The 14728-nt window shown below is 33.6% G+C and overlaps 6 protein-coding genes and 5 pseudogenes across 11 annotated transcripts, besides 2 other annotated features; 4 read left to right on the top strand and 7 right to left on the bottom strand.

The window, feature by feature from the left end:
• Positions 1-14728: part of a mobile genetic element that runs on past both edges of the window.
• Positions 18-316, bottom strand: TVAGG3_0189380 (annotated as a pseudogene). The gene has a single exon. A coding segment is annotated over exon 1 (299 nt).
• Positions 492-752, top strand: TVAGG3_0189370 (uncharacterized protein; the record flags this gene model as incomplete). Its single annotated transcript, XM_051225904.1, has 1 exon — positions 492-752. The coding sequence occupies one exon, from the start codon at positions 492-494 to the stop codon at positions 750-752; it is 261 nt and encodes an 86-aa protein (XP_051110890.1).
• Positions 777-1634, top strand: TVAGG3_0189360 (uncharacterized protein; the record flags this gene model as incomplete). The annotated part of the gene is made up of 1 exon (XM_001316309.1): positions 777-1634. One exon carries the CDS (start codon positions 777-779, stop codon positions 1632-1634), a length of 858 nt encoding a protein of 285 aa, XP_001316344.1.
• On the bottom strand, positions 1976-2551 carry TVAGG3_0189350 (organellar and viral DNA polymerase type B; the record flags this gene model as incomplete). The annotated part of the gene is made up of 1 exon (XM_051225903.1): positions 1976-2551. The coding sequence occupies one exon, from the start codon at positions 2549-2551 to the stop codon at positions 1976-1978; it is 576 nt and encodes a 191-aa protein (XP_051110889.1).
• On the bottom strand, positions 2823-3846 carry TVAGG3_0189340 (annotated as a pseudogene). Its single transcript has one exon. A coding segment is annotated over exon 1 (1024 nt).
• TVAGG3_0189330 lies at positions 4232-5189 on the bottom strand (annotated as a pseudogene). The gene has a single exon. A coding segment is annotated over exon 1 (958 nt).
• TVAGG3_0189320 (uncharacterized protein) lies at positions 5837-6310 on the top strand (the record flags this gene model as incomplete). The annotated part of the gene is made up of 1 exon (XM_051225902.1): positions 5837-6310. The coding sequence occupies one exon, from the start codon at positions 5837-5839 to the stop codon at positions 6308-6310; it is 474 nt and encodes a 157-aa protein (XP_051110888.1).
• Positions 6588-8893, bottom strand: TVAGG3_0189310 (annotated as a pseudogene). The gene has a single exon. A coding segment is annotated over exon 1 (2306 nt).
• Positions 9685-10363: a terminal%2Cinverted (terminal inverted repeat of Maverick-1C transposon ID:TVAGG3_0189160).
• TVAGG3_0189300 lies at positions 11428-11981 on the bottom strand (annotated as a pseudogene). The gene has a single exon. A coding segment is annotated over exon 1 (554 nt).
• Positions 13305-13919, top strand: TVAGG3_0189290 (uncharacterized protein; the record flags this gene model as incomplete). Its single annotated transcript, XM_051225901.1, has 1 exon — positions 13305-13919. One exon carries the CDS (start codon positions 13305-13307, stop codon positions 13917-13919), a length of 615 nt encoding a protein of 204 aa, XP_051110887.1.
• On the bottom strand, positions 14116-14679 carry TVAGG3_0189280 (uncharacterized protein; the record flags this gene model as incomplete). Its single annotated transcript, XM_051225900.1, has 1 exon — positions 14116-14679. One exon carries the CDS (start codon positions 14677-14679, stop codon positions 14116-14118), a length of 564 nt encoding a protein of 187 aa, XP_051110886.1.

Raw genomic sequence — 14728 nt, 5'->3', positions numbered from 1 at the left:
CAGATAAAAATATCTATTTACTTCATTATTCTCACTCTTCTTCTTGGCATTCGTGGTGGAAGTTGTTTCTTGACATTTTCAATGAACTGTACATTCTCTTTTGTCTCAACTTCTTTCACTGGCGGGTCAGGATTCTTTGACTCGGTTTGTTTTTCAATGAAATTCACGAACTTTGCAATAAGCTCTTGGTTCGTTATTGAAAGTACATCTGGCTTCTTTTCTTCTGGTTCTATTGACTTTTCAGTTTGAATAGAAGGCTTAACATGGGCTTCGCCCTCGGTGCCATGCACCTTAATACTGTCGCTTTCTGCATTCGCTAATGGAACCTTTCTTTATCTTACGTATATTTTACCATCTTTACTCTGACTTACGTAATAGAAAGGATGTTGTATTCCTCTTGAGTCATTTAATATAATAGACTCTCGCTCTGATTTTGACAAGCTCATTTTACATCGGTTAAAGTTTTAATTTTGTTTTTTATCTACAGTCAAATGACTCAGACAAGCCCCACGGACAAGACCCAAGAGGTCATAGATGTTGAAGCATTGAAGAAAGAAATTCGTGAGCAAATTTTATCCGAACTGAAGGAACAAAAACAAGAACAAAAGCCAGAGAGACCAAAGAGAAAACTTAGTGAAAAACAACTTGCTGCATTAGCTGCTGGAAGACAGAAGAACCCACGCTTGCTGGCGAAGAAAGCTAGAGAAGAAGCTGAAGCAAAAGCTAAAGAAGCTGAAGCAAAGAAAGAGTAAATGGTTTATTTTTATCCGAATTAAATGTATAGACAAATACCTTTATCTGTTGCGTTCAGTAGTGAAAACCCTGACGTCAAAATAAAGGGGAACAGAGTAACGTTTAAGTTTCCAACAGACTGGATTGTGAACATAAATGAAGAGAAGTACATTGGCATAACATCTATGTATATAACACGTGCTTTCAGAAAGGTTGACTTTATACTTCAAGTCGAGATAGAAAATGACGAACAGTCTTTAAGCGCCCAAAACATTCACATATACAAATACTTTAAAGATGATACAACATTGTTGCAATGTATGATTTCATTTAATGAGATGTTCGAGAAAAAGTTTAACATTGAAGTACAAACTTTACAGCCTTTACGTGAGTTTCTTGCACAACTGAAAGAAGAAGGTAGTCGGCCACAACTTATAGACTTTCATTATGAATTTAATGAAAATAAAGATGGAACTCATGACTGTCAGTTTGTTATATATTCACCATTCATTGAAGTCGCTAAAAAGAAAGAAAATCCATTACGTATAAGATTTCAAATCTCTGAACCAAGTGATGATTTCAAAAATGTTTTCAATTATGATGCAATGCTTCCGAGGAAAAATGAATTTTCAAAGATTGTAACACCCGGCATTTGGGATAGAAAGCAAGCTATATTATATTCAAACTTAAGTAAGGGCGTTGAAAATGAGTTCATTGGTCATACAAGAACTTCACCACTTCCTAACCCTAAATACTATAAATTAACTGACTTCAATCGTGAGTTTTGGATAGACATGTTCTCCACTTATGACCATAACTGCCCAGTGTTCTTACCTCCAGACCATAAGGACTGTCTCTACATTGAAGCACAACTCTTAAACTCTACCATCGCAGTATTGTAAAATCTACGCTAGTTTTATTTTTATCACGAATGACCTCATTCATGACCTCATTGCTGACAAAAATAAATGACCTCATTCATGACCTCATTCATGACCTCATTGCTGACCTCATTCATGACCTCATTGCTGACAAAAATAAATGACCTCATTGCTGACAAAAATAAATGACCTCATTCATGACCTCATTCATGACCTCATTGCTGACCTCATTCATGACCTCATTGCTGACAAAAATAAATGACCTCATTGCTGACAAAAATAAATGACCTCATTCATGACCTCATTGCTGACCTCATTCATGACCTCATTGCTGACAAAAATAAATGACCTCATTCATGACCTCAGAACTTCAACTTACGAATAAAGCTTGTTTTAGTCGTTATTGAGAAGTTAAACTTTTCAGCAAAGCAAGGTTGACATGACTTACATAAGTCAAATCCAATCTCTTGACCATCATGAAGTGCTTTGTAAAGTTTCATTAAACTGAACTCAGAGTCTTTGTCATATGTTCCAACAGGTATGTGAATGTTCTTAACTTCATTGTAATAGCATTGTATAGCTTCAGGAAACATTTCATTAGCTGTTAAAGCAAGGACGTCTTGTTTTACACCTTTACAACGTGCATGGAATGCAACTTCATTTAAATCATTCGTGAGTAAGTCTATGTAGGTCTTCTTTCCACAAAATATTGACTTGTATGCTAAACTTTGTTTTCCAGGTGTTATTTCTGCGAAGTCAGAATGAAATTGACCTAATGTTTTACCAATAAGTTCTCTACCGTATCTCTTCTTAAACTCTGCTGCAAGCTTTGGTATGTCTTCATTGAAAATATGCATGCTATCACAGTCCTGGTAAAATATTTGAAGTCCCATATCTTCAGCAGTACAGAATACTTCATTCATTATTCTCTTCGACATTGACAGAATGTTAACACCAAGTGGACAGAAGTTAAAGTGTCTGCAAATACTTTTCGTTAGCTTGAAAATAGTTTTATCTGAACCATCCAAACCTTCGAACTTCACTATATGGTTGTAGTTTCTGATGGCATATCTTATAGCATCTTTGTCATTTACTATGGTTATTTTTGACCCAATAGGAGATAGAATAGTTTTGCCATAAATACTGTTCAGAATGAGCTTTATATTTTCTTGCAAAGGATTTCCTTCTTTCTTATACTTTAACCTTAACTCAAACAACTTCTTTACTTCATCTCTTATTCTAATATCTCTGTTTCCATCGTAATAGTATCCTTGCAACACTTCACATTTGACACCTTGATATTTTATGAGGTCTTGTAATGTTATATGGTCAACATACATTAAACAGCAAGTGTTTGAACTTCTGGAACGTTAAGTTCTGGATTTAGTTCAGGGTCACAAACTATTAAAGGAAAGTGTCTATGTATTCCAATCTCTGTTATCTTAATGAGAACAAAGAAGCCAGACATAAACTTTTCACCAATGGGTTCCTTTTGGTCGTCATCGAATAAATGTCTCATGAGATACTCTGTGCTTAACATTTCTTTCTTCATAACCTTTGGAATACCTTCTAAAGTATAAAGTCTTGCTATAGCTGATGGATATAATGAAACAGCGTCGAAATCAGCAATGAGTTTCTTTTCGCTCTTTTGTTTAATGTTATCTGACAGCATACATCTTCCACCTTGAATACAGCGTGAAATAAATTCTCTTGGTTTATTTGAGAGGTCATATAAATTTCCATTCGGGAAGTACACTCTGTTCTCAAACAATTTGTTAGCAATAGAACAAATACTAACGTAGTCATAAACGTTTAAATCAAATTCTTTTAATATGTCATTGCGGAACTTAACAAAACCTTCTCTTAAAATTCTTACATCTTGTTTGCAATAAAATGAGCTATATTTTTCTAAATCGAAATGGTTTTCATCTATTCTGCAACCTTTGATGGAATCTATGTTTTTCATGAACGTATCAATATCTTTTACAAACTTACACGCTTCAGAAATGACACCAGTTCTGTTGTCATTTGCTAACAAAACACTGCTGTAGTAGTTGTATGGAAATACTTCTTTCGGTCCTGTTTGTAAGTTAAACATAGCAGGAAATAGTTTAAGCTTCTTATTTATAACACTGTAAGAGTCTTTTATAATAATTGCCCTTCCTTTATATAAGCCAGTTATTTGCATTGTTCGTGAACCTTTAATGATGGGAGTTCCTTTCACTTCTGTCATGTGTCTTAAGATGAAGTTTATATCATAACTGAGGTTATGGAAATATATTAAACTCTTGTCAGGAAGTCGTTCCAAAAATTCTGTTGCACAGTTCTGACCCCAAATGCTTTCACTCACTGAACCATCTTCACTGTCATAACAAATGTTAAAGGCTTTATGAAAGCCGTCTGTGCTACACTCAAAGTCAGCAAAGAAAACGTGCTCAGGAATGAACTTACATTTAGCTTTATTTACTTCTTTTGACTCGGCTTTCTTCTTCAGTTGTACACAATACTTTGGAGCATATGTCAAATCTTTAAATGGTGCAAGGTTCTGTTTATATAAGTCAGTCGTATATGTGAAAAGTTCTCCATAAGAAATAGGTTCGAAATATTTGCACTCCCACAATGTTTTCATAACATCCCATAACGGTGTTGTTCTATCATAACGAACTACATATTTGTTCTCTCTCTTTGTATAAATCTTCATCTGTTTCTCAATGTTCATTCCACCACACTCCTTAAATTTCTATATAGTTGCGAATGAAAATATGTTGTCATTGGTAATCTTTCGTTTAGCATGTAGTGGTCTTCAACAAGAAGTAAGTCAATAGTTCGAACAGTTTCACATTCTTTGGTATGTATCTCTTTATTTCATTATGTCTTGAGTCATTGAAGTAACCAATGGTAACATTAAATGCTATACCTGTTGCGTCAGAAATTTCTTGTACTTTACTTTGAGGAAAGTCTCTAACACGAATGACTTCTCTCATGTGGTCAATAGTTTCTTCATTTACTCCAGCCTGAATGCAAGCATAAACGAAACATTATCTTCTGTCATAAGTGTTGCAGTTCTTTTGTTCAGTTCATTGAAGATTTGGTAGCGTTCAAGATTTATAGGTAATGTGCAAAGATACTTCCAGAACTGACCGCTTCTCTTCTTATAAAACTTCTTTTCACCATTATCTTTCCAAAAGCTTTCTATAAGTGCTGGGTTTCCTGTTTGCTTAAGAGCTTCCAAAATGGCTTTCTGGTCATTTGTCAGTGTGCTTTCATCTCTATATGGTCTCTTTTTTGGTTTGCCTTTCTTTACATCTGACATCGTTAAGCCTTCATATTCTGTTAAATCATACATCTTTATTTCAGTAAGATTCTTTATGTTTGTCAAGAAGAAGTCATAGTGCATTTCAACAATACCTGCAGCATTTGCTTCTATCTCTGATATAAAGTTCTCCTTCAAGAGCTGATGTAGTAATGTTCCAATATTATTGAGGTTTAACGTAGAACATTCATACTTTCCACCAAGTTTATAACATACCATCCATCTTGTTGGGAGTTTATTTTAATCTTCTCTAAGAGTCTCATGAAAACCTTACCGAAATGTTTGTGTAAGTAGTCTCTGTTTGGTTCATCTAAAGCTTCAATGTTAAAGTCAATGAGTCTATTGCCTGACTTCACATTTCTCTTCCTATTCTCTTCATCTTTCTTTAACCATCTCTCACCTTCTTTTGGTTTGTCGTCAATGGAACGAATGACATCGTTAGCTTTGCGAACTTGTTCTATAGCGCTCTTAAACATCTCTCTTCTCTGTTGTTTCAGTGTGTCGTCTCTTCTTCTTGTTTCACCAACGTTTGCATTTGTTATGTCAAACATTTCTCTTCTTACTTCATGAGGTACTGAACGTCTATGATATAAGTCAATAGCAACGTCATTTAAAGGAAATGCTCTTGCATGGACTTCGTCCTCGCCGCGTTGCGGCTTTATGAACTCATGAATTCTATCATAACTTATTGCACCATTATAGTCATTGAGGATGTCAGCGAGTGCTTTTTTGTTTGTCGCGTAATGTTTTGCAACATCTATGTTAGCTTCTGTAAGAAGTTGTTTTATTTCCGAGTGTTCTAACTTAGACAACTTCCGATACATCTTTAGTAGGAAATAAAAAATATTTTTTGAAAAAATTAGATTAGATTTTTTAAGTTATTTTTCAAAATAATTTAATTTTTATTTTAATGAAACACATGCAAGATTGCAAGTTCTTTTCATACAATGCTCTCGCTACTGCCATCAAGAATGAGTTCAATAATGCTTCAAATGTTAATGTTATCTTTAACAAGAAGTTTGTGAAAGAATCTAAGTTTGGTCAGTATGTCAGACCATTAGCTATCGTCATTGACCGCAAACGTTATACTTCACAAGAGTTAGCAGTAGTTTTGAAACAAAAGAGTTTCTTCGTGAATGTCAAAGATACTCATTATACTGTCATAAAGAACTCTAACATTGACTTCTTCAGTATTGCTTTAAATCTTTCCGAACAGAAAGAATATAAGAAGGGTGAAACAAATGTGAAATATTATCCTTCATCTCTGAAGACAATAACGAACAAAGATGTTATACAGAAATTCTTACCAAAGGTTGAAGAAGCTTCTATTGACATTGACGAAGGAAGTGAAATGGTTGAAGAAATAGACCCTGAAGCTTTATAAGAAAATTTATTTTTGAATAACTGATGGTGTCACTACGTCACCATGTCACCACGTCACCATGTCACCAAGTTAATTAACTTCTTTTAAAAATGATGACAACATGACATTTAGACAACAGGTACGAAAGGAGGAAGGCATTTATGAATTATTTTTGAATAACTGAAGGTGTCACCACGTCACCATGTCACCAGGTTAATTAACTTCTTTTAAAAAGTGTGACAACATGACATTTAGACAACACAGCAGGATTAATGCAAAAATAAATTCAAATCATACTTTATAAAGCTTCATTTACAGGTATTTCATCGTCAGTAAATGAATCCTCATTATCGTTTGGTTCAACCTGTTTATATAATCCTTTCATTTCTTCTTTCAAAACATAACACCATGTTTGTTTACCATCTATTCTTCTCTGTTTCCTTTCACATTTATCTTTAATGCTCATTTGAAAGTTTTTGTCTTTCATGTCTGATGGTTTGCAGAATAGAGCATTTTTACACGTCATACCTGCACACAATTCATCATAATGTGTATTTATCCATACATCTAAAGGATTTGTTGATAATTCGATTAAATCTTGTTTGGCTTCAGTCATCGGTATAATTTGTACGTTAAATGATGAAAGGTCGTAATTGATAAAATATGTTAAAAGGTTATCATAAAATTCCTTTGTGCATGAATTCATCAAATTCTTGAAATAATCAAATTGACCCTTGAATTTACCATTAACTCTTAAAACTACGTATCTTCTGTCTCCAACTTCAATTTTGACAGGGTAGACGTTATTAGTTACCAAAATGAAATTAGCAACATTGAGCAGTTCTTCTGGTTGATTCTTTTCATTAATTCTAATCTCATTATCCGTAATAATTGATTTTCAAAGCGTTGAAGTTTGCGAGTCTGTCTTCACCTACATTCTTGAGTTCATTAAGTACAAGAAACATTTTATTCTCAACTACTGAGTTGAAATTACCCGTTAGCTCACCTATTTCAGTAATGTTTTACATGAATAACCAGCGAGAATTCAGAAATTAATGTCTGTAAATCTGTTTTTACCTGTTCCCTGAAGTCCTTTCAAAATAATTGCTGTTTCATTCTTGATTCCAGGATGTTGAATCATTGATGCAATCCAGCCGAGTAGATATTTATACACTTCATCTTATTATCACAAATGGCTTCTTTAATGAAATTCATAAACATCTCAATTTTTGAGTAATCTGGTTTTCGAGAACGTTGTATTTAAACCTTGAAACGTTGAGAAAACATTTGGAGAATCAGATTTAAAGCAAACACCCTTAACGGTTAATGAGGATAATTGATTAGTAGTACATCCCATGCTGTTATTGTTTTACCTTCTTCTTTAAATAATTTAATCATTTTAAGTGACTCTTTCATGTTTGATTGAAGAACGAATGATATTTGATTCATTTTGTCGTGGATATTATAGTCCTTTTGAATGAAATATTTATTTCCACAATCTACAAAACGGATTACACGTGATAAATCCTCAATTACTTCAGAACTGTTTTTATACTGATGATTTTCAGCCTTGCGTCTAATATCTGTTATCAAAAACGAGTCATCAAGTTTTATATCAAATGTTATTTTTGGCTTACGTAATAAAGGCAAAACATATTCATCATAATATTCTTTTTGATATAGTTTTAGAATCTTCACTAAAACAAATGGAGAAGTCATTAAATGAGCATATCTTCTACGTGCTTTTTCAAAATTACTTTTTGCATTTTCAGTTAAATTGCAGAAGTTATAAACGTTATCGTATGCTTCATTAATTAAATGATTAGGTAACGAATTAATTGCTTGAAACAGTGTGAATAATGTAACTTCTTTTTCTAAATTCATGTTTCCACCGTCATTATGTACTTCAAAATCACTGATGCCATCAACTATGCTCTGGGCAAGTTTATCGTCAATGTTTACATCTTTGTTTTCATTCATGATAGTCTTTATTTCTTCGTTCTTCTGTTCAACTCTTACCTTAATATTCAAATCATTTAATATATCATTCACTGTTCTAGTTAATGTTGAATCATAACTTCCACGAATGAATGAGTATGTATTGATTGGTTCTCTTGCATTCTTGCGAACTCTTAAATCAGCCATAACTACTAAAGAACGCTTTGAATCATCCATAGAAGTCATGATATCAATATCGTAATCATTGCAGGAATAGCATTTAATCATTCTGTTCGAAACTGAATAGAAGAAATTAGTGTTACAATAAATGTGAAGACCTCCTGAAGCGGTTTTAACGATAACATCTTTATCCGAAAGTTTTGATAAAATGTCTTTTCTAACTGTTTCTTTAAGTTCATCATTGTATGATTTATTAATATCAACATCTATAATCGTTAAATTTGATATTTTATTTACTAATAAAGCCATACCAGTTTTCCTTCCTCTTCCTCCATCGTGTTTGAGGTAGTTATGTAAATCAATCTTGTTTTCACCATTTCTTTCGTTGAGGGTTTTAGTTTCTGCCACAACTAATTCCTCAGCTAATGAATCAATAACTTTTTCATCAGAAACGATATAGTTGCTGTTGTTGTTTGTTGCTGTCATTTATATAGGAATAAAAAATAAAAATAATTTTAAAACTAACTTTATTTTTGGACTGCATCAAATTTCCTGGACTGTTGTCAAAATGTCATGTTGTCATCATTTTTAAAAGAAGTTAATTAACCTGGTGACACATGGTGACGTGGTGACACTGAAAACATTTACGAAATCATAAATGAAAACATTTACGATTTAATTTCCTGGACTGTTGTCAAAATGTCATGTTGTCATCATTTTTAAAAGAAGTTAATTAACCTGGTGACACATGGTGACGTGGTGACACTGAAAACATTTACGAAATCATAAATGAAAACATTAATATATAAAATTCATGAAAATTCATAAATTTAGGTCATTTATGTTAAAATAAATGGTACCATTAATGATATCATGACTGTTCTCATTCATGTCTGATTTACATCTAATGAAAAAGTTTAGAAGAATTTTCTTATTCTTTCTGGCTTATTTTTGTCTTTCCAGTACTCCCGCTCTAATGGTCCCAGATGTGTTGGCTTTGACTCTCTCAAGTTCTTAGATGGTATAACATCTTCAACGCCTCCTTCATATCTTACTTTATAAGTGTCATCGTTTATGTTATAGCCAAGTATTTCAATAACCACTCCTCGCTTTGCTTCGTCAATGGTTTCAGCAAGTTTGCCATTACTACTTTCAACTAATTTATGACGAGGATAAAACGCAATGGAGTCGTCAGCAGCTTTTATAAGATATCCATTACCTTGCGTAGAGTCTACGATATAATAGTTTCTACTTAACCTTAAACGTTTCTTTGTCAAAGTTAGTATGGTTAAGTTGGGTACTGTGGCACTGCGCGCCTCCGTACACCACTTAACGGTTTTGACACTTTACGTAACCGGTAACGTATATTTTACAACACAAACGACAACACTAACTTAACCTTAAATATTTACAAAGCCACCAACCACTTCACTAACGAACTCACTAATGTAAAAAATAAACGTTCTCACTATCGTTCTCACTAACGACTTCACTAATGTTCTCATAAATTTTCCTCAATATCTTCATCATCAGTGTTAACCCTATTGTAGTCATACTTGAAGCCATAAACTTTCTCTAACTTCTTAACGTACAATTTACATAACTTACCTTCGTCATCGTATGGTTTAATGATATAACTATTTCTATCTTTATACACAGTCAATGAAAAGTCAACTGGTCTCGGATGTATTTGAAAGAACATGTTATGCTCAGGAAGGAAGAATAAATGTTTAAATGTATGTTTGTTATACTGTGGAATTCGAATGAGTTGCTTTTGTTCTGTCATTTACATCCAAATAAAAATTTTCAGTAAAAATAAAAAATAAACTTAAAAATTAATGATATCACCACCCTCACACGTATGAAAACATAGCACAAAAATAAATTTAGGTGAGATTTCACCTGTTTTTCACCTCTTTTTTCACCCTGTTGAATTCATTGCTTTATAACTCTCTTCCTTGGTTTCTTTTTAGTTGCTTTCTTCACGTCTGTCTCCAACTTGACTCTCTTTCTTCTTCGTCCGTAATGATACCAGTTACTTCCACCAGTCAATGGGTAAAATGGTCTTTCGTAAGGGTTTCCATACATTCCATAGGGACCATACGGAAGAACTACTGGTGGAGAAGAAACATTTTCTTTAGTTCCATCGAATCTATTTAAATGCATTGTTTCACCTTTCATCTGGTCATTAAAGTCTTTTGCGTGTTTTGCAAACTCATCGTCCTTTCCTAAAGCATTTTCTGACTCAGTCGCAACCAAATTGGATGCTTTATTTTATGAGCCCTATTTTATTTAATCTTAACTTCTTTGCAACCCAGCCTCCAATCTTCCCTTTATTTGCATCTAATGTTCTTCGAAACCCTTCCTCCACTCATTTTATTTACTGCGTCATAAGCTCCAAGTGCTTTTGCTCCAAATGCTAATGCTTTTGTTCCCATTGCGCCTAAAGCTGCCCAAGCTACCATTTACACCATATTAAAATCATCTCTCTTCAATATTATCTCATAAAAGTTCTCGTTACTGGAAGAAAGTCAATGAAACATAAGCGTTCTCACGGGCTTCGCCCTCACCGCTTTGCGGTCTATCTAACTTCTTTCTTATCTTATCTATTCGCTTCAAAATGTCTGAACAATTGCTAACATCTTCTACAACAGTTATTTCATCATGAATGACCTTCAAGAACAAGCTCATTTAATATGCTATTAAAATCATCTCAATAATGAGTCCATCCTTTCCATCTTTAGGTAGCACAACATCTTTCATTGAAGAAGGTTCGACAAGTCTTATGTTAAACTTACTGACAAAGTTTGTTATACTATAATGCTTCGGCGGCGAATACATGTAGTTTGAAAGACATAATATAGATTCTTCAGCAAATTCACTATATACTGGATTTATAACAATGTTCTCACGAGACCAAATACCACCAATTGACAATCTTGTAAGCAATCCTGCTGAACCTTCAACTGTAAACGTCGATGGTAACATTCCACGAAGGTCATCTATTGACATCGTTGAGTCACTGTATTTAAATATTTTCTTAAAGCAATCGTCATTATCTAACCATGCAATAGCTTTGAAGTTTTCATTCGAATATACATCTGCTTCATTAAATGTAAAACCTGACTTCTTTGCAGAGATGACTTTAAAATTTATTGAGTTTGTTTTCAAAATTATATGCTATGGTAACTTCTGAAGGTAATGGATGTCCTTCCGCAGTCAGTTGTTCTCTCACTACCGTTTGAAGCTTTGTGTTAAAAACTTTCATGTCATCTCCTGTATCTAAGTTCACATACACAGCAACAGGAAAACTATCTTGCTTCTTTGTTTCATCATTATACCTCAAAACATTAAAGTTCTTCAATAATATTGTTCTTCCTGCTGGAATACTTCGAACCTGTCTGATTTCAATAGCTTTCTCACCTCCTACATACTCTACCCAGTGTCTTGGATATTCATAAGTATACTGACTTTCTTGAATTTTGGTTGGTTTCATCATAACATGTTCATAGTATATCTTTATACTCTTGTCAGTTAGACTCGGTGCTATGTTCTGAATATTTCTGACTTGCATTTTTAATGGAGATAAAATGAAGCATTTAATACATGACGTAGATGAAGACATGAATGAAACTACAGACAAACTTAACTCTTCTCTTATTCTTCTTTCAGCAAAGATTATGAGTTCTGTTCAAATGGTGTGTATTTCTATTGTGGAAAGATGGGTTCAGGTAAGACATTTAACCTCATTCGTCATATACTCATAACAGAACGTTTAGGAAATGACTCATATTATGACCAAATCATTATATCAGCAACTTCAGACTCTATGGACTCAACAGCGAAAACATTTATGTCAAAAGTTCAAGCCTCTGTCGTTAAAGTTCCAGACAGTGAACTCATTGAATTTCTTCAACGTTACATTCGACGTAAGAGGAAATATTATGCCATCGTTGATTTTATACAGTCAGGAATGCAAAAGACTTCTGAGGAGATGGAAAGAATTATTGACAAACACCACTTACGTCAATACTCAGGAGTTTACGATATGAAACGGACTGACAAACTGCATTCTGTCAAAACTTTCAAATACCCCTTCAAAAAATATCCTTCAAACACTTTATTAGTTTGTGACGACTTCGCCGGAAAAGGTTTAGTGTCAAAACCAGACTCACCATTAGCTAACACATTACTAAAGTCAGACATTACACTTAACTGTAGCAATACTTATGCAAACATGGAGGTTTTTAGCTTTAAACATAAAACGTCTCATAACTGACTTCGTTATCTTTCAAGGTTTCTCACGTTATGATTTGAACTCATTTGGAAACAGTCAGGTATAACATTACCTTTTTGAAGAAATTTTGGGAAGCATATAAGTCTCTCATCTCTCCTGTTCATACCTTGAGATTCATATCATGACTAATACCATTAAAGTCAAAAATTTCCATGGGAACGACCAACATTATTTTAAGCTTAACCTTCAATGACTGATGGTAAACAAATTCCAATGCATCTCTGTCGCCATTTCTGTTAATATTTTTGCTGTCATTCATATCATCCACTTCCCCATCCGTTAGCTTTTGAGGATATGCGTTAGAATAGCTGTTCTTAAATGAAGGCTTTTCACCTTTGAGAGCATAAAATCTATAACTTTCTGCATACTTTATGTTTGAACCTCCTGAGCCATCATTGACATAAATTTTTATAAGGCTTCCACCCTTTGTTCATGTTCCTGCTTCTTCCCTTAGCTCTTTTGTTCAGTAGTTCTACATCTTTATACACAGCTCCTGTCTCAGTGAATTCAACAATATTTTCATTCGTTAGCTTTACATTCAAACCCTTGTCGAGTATATTGTTCATTTCATACATATAAAAGGTTTTTATTCTATATGAAATGAGAAGCAAATCCATCTTAGCTGGTGCTGTTAATGTTCCAATTGAACCAACATCAAATGTTGACTCACGAACGACAAACAATATTGTCATAAAGAACTATAGTTCAGAATGTTTGAAAGAAAAAGAACCAGAGCTGAAATCCGTGAATTTAAACTCAGCTTCAAACGCTAACGCTACATCAGATGTTAAGTTAGAGTATCCACCACTGGACCAAATTCTTTCAAGAGAAGCCAACGACAACCCTTACACAAATGTTCAAACAAATCCTTCAGATAACGTAGACCATTACCTTCTTCAGTTATACCAAACAATTTTACTCAAAGACGATAAGAAGCTTTTGGTAAATCTTATAAGCAAGAACCAAATAATTCTAACAAAGGAGGACCTTGAAAATGTTATCTCACGAATAACAGGGAAACAATGTGTCATTGACTATCTCGACCCTGAAATCGAATGCTGTGGTCAAACTCCACTATTCATGAAAATAGGTAACATCCGCATCATTGAAACACCAGGAACTACAGGAGTTGAGTTTAAGTATAAATATTCGAATGAATATACAAAACTTTCAACAGAATATAAACTTTGCTTGAAATATGTTTTAGTAAATTAAAGCAATTTGTAATATCTATCCAAAACTTCTTCAACAGTATCGAACTCATCTTCATAATGCAAACCTAATCTTATTGACTTGGTGCAGTTTTCACTAATACAATATTTTTCTGTTCTCTTGACTGACATAACTAACTCATTTGTTTCATCAAACAGCAACAACCAAAGTTCATGACCTAATACATAACACTCATACTTTATATTTTTAGCTCTGAGTTCTCTTGTAAGCTGTTGCATTTAATATTTTCTAAAAAGTCAACTTCAACAGTCATTCGCACTGGTGCCTTCAGTTCTACAGGCTCTCCTTGAAAGTCAACAAGTCTGAATTGCATGTCTTTCAAATTATGAGGACTAATGCGAACCCATTTACCTAAATGAGTTGCTATGACAGGAACATTTGGAATGAACATTGAATTGACTGCATAACAGAAAGACTTATATTCTACTGAACCTTTACTATTAACTCCTGAAATACCTGTGACATTAGCTATTTTTGACTCAATGTACAAACAGTTGCCATAACATACGTATGGAACAGATTTCATCTCAATCGTTTTGTCAACACTTTTCAAAGGAAATGTCATATGGTATGCACCCAAAAGAAGTTGTACTCTATGACTCATTCTTGGTATCTTAAACTCCTTCGCATAACTGAACTTCAAAACTCCTGCAATAAGTTTAACATTCATTAAGTTTTCTTCGTTATCCTTGTTTATTGTAGTATTTATGAGAGCATTTAACACTCCAGCTAATGTTTCCATCTTATATTCTACATTATTGTGAAATCTTATTTCGTGCTTCTTTCCATCT

This window comes from Trichomonas vaginalis, chromosome IV (genome assembly GCF_026262505.1).
Source record: "Trichomonas vaginalis G3 chromosome IV, whole genome shotgun sequence".
NCBI classification, from domain to species: domain Eukaryota; phylum Parabasalia; order Trichomonadida; family Trichomonadidae; genus Trichomonas; species Trichomonas vaginalis.
This window is presented reverse-complemented; position numbering and strand designations above follow the sequence as displayed.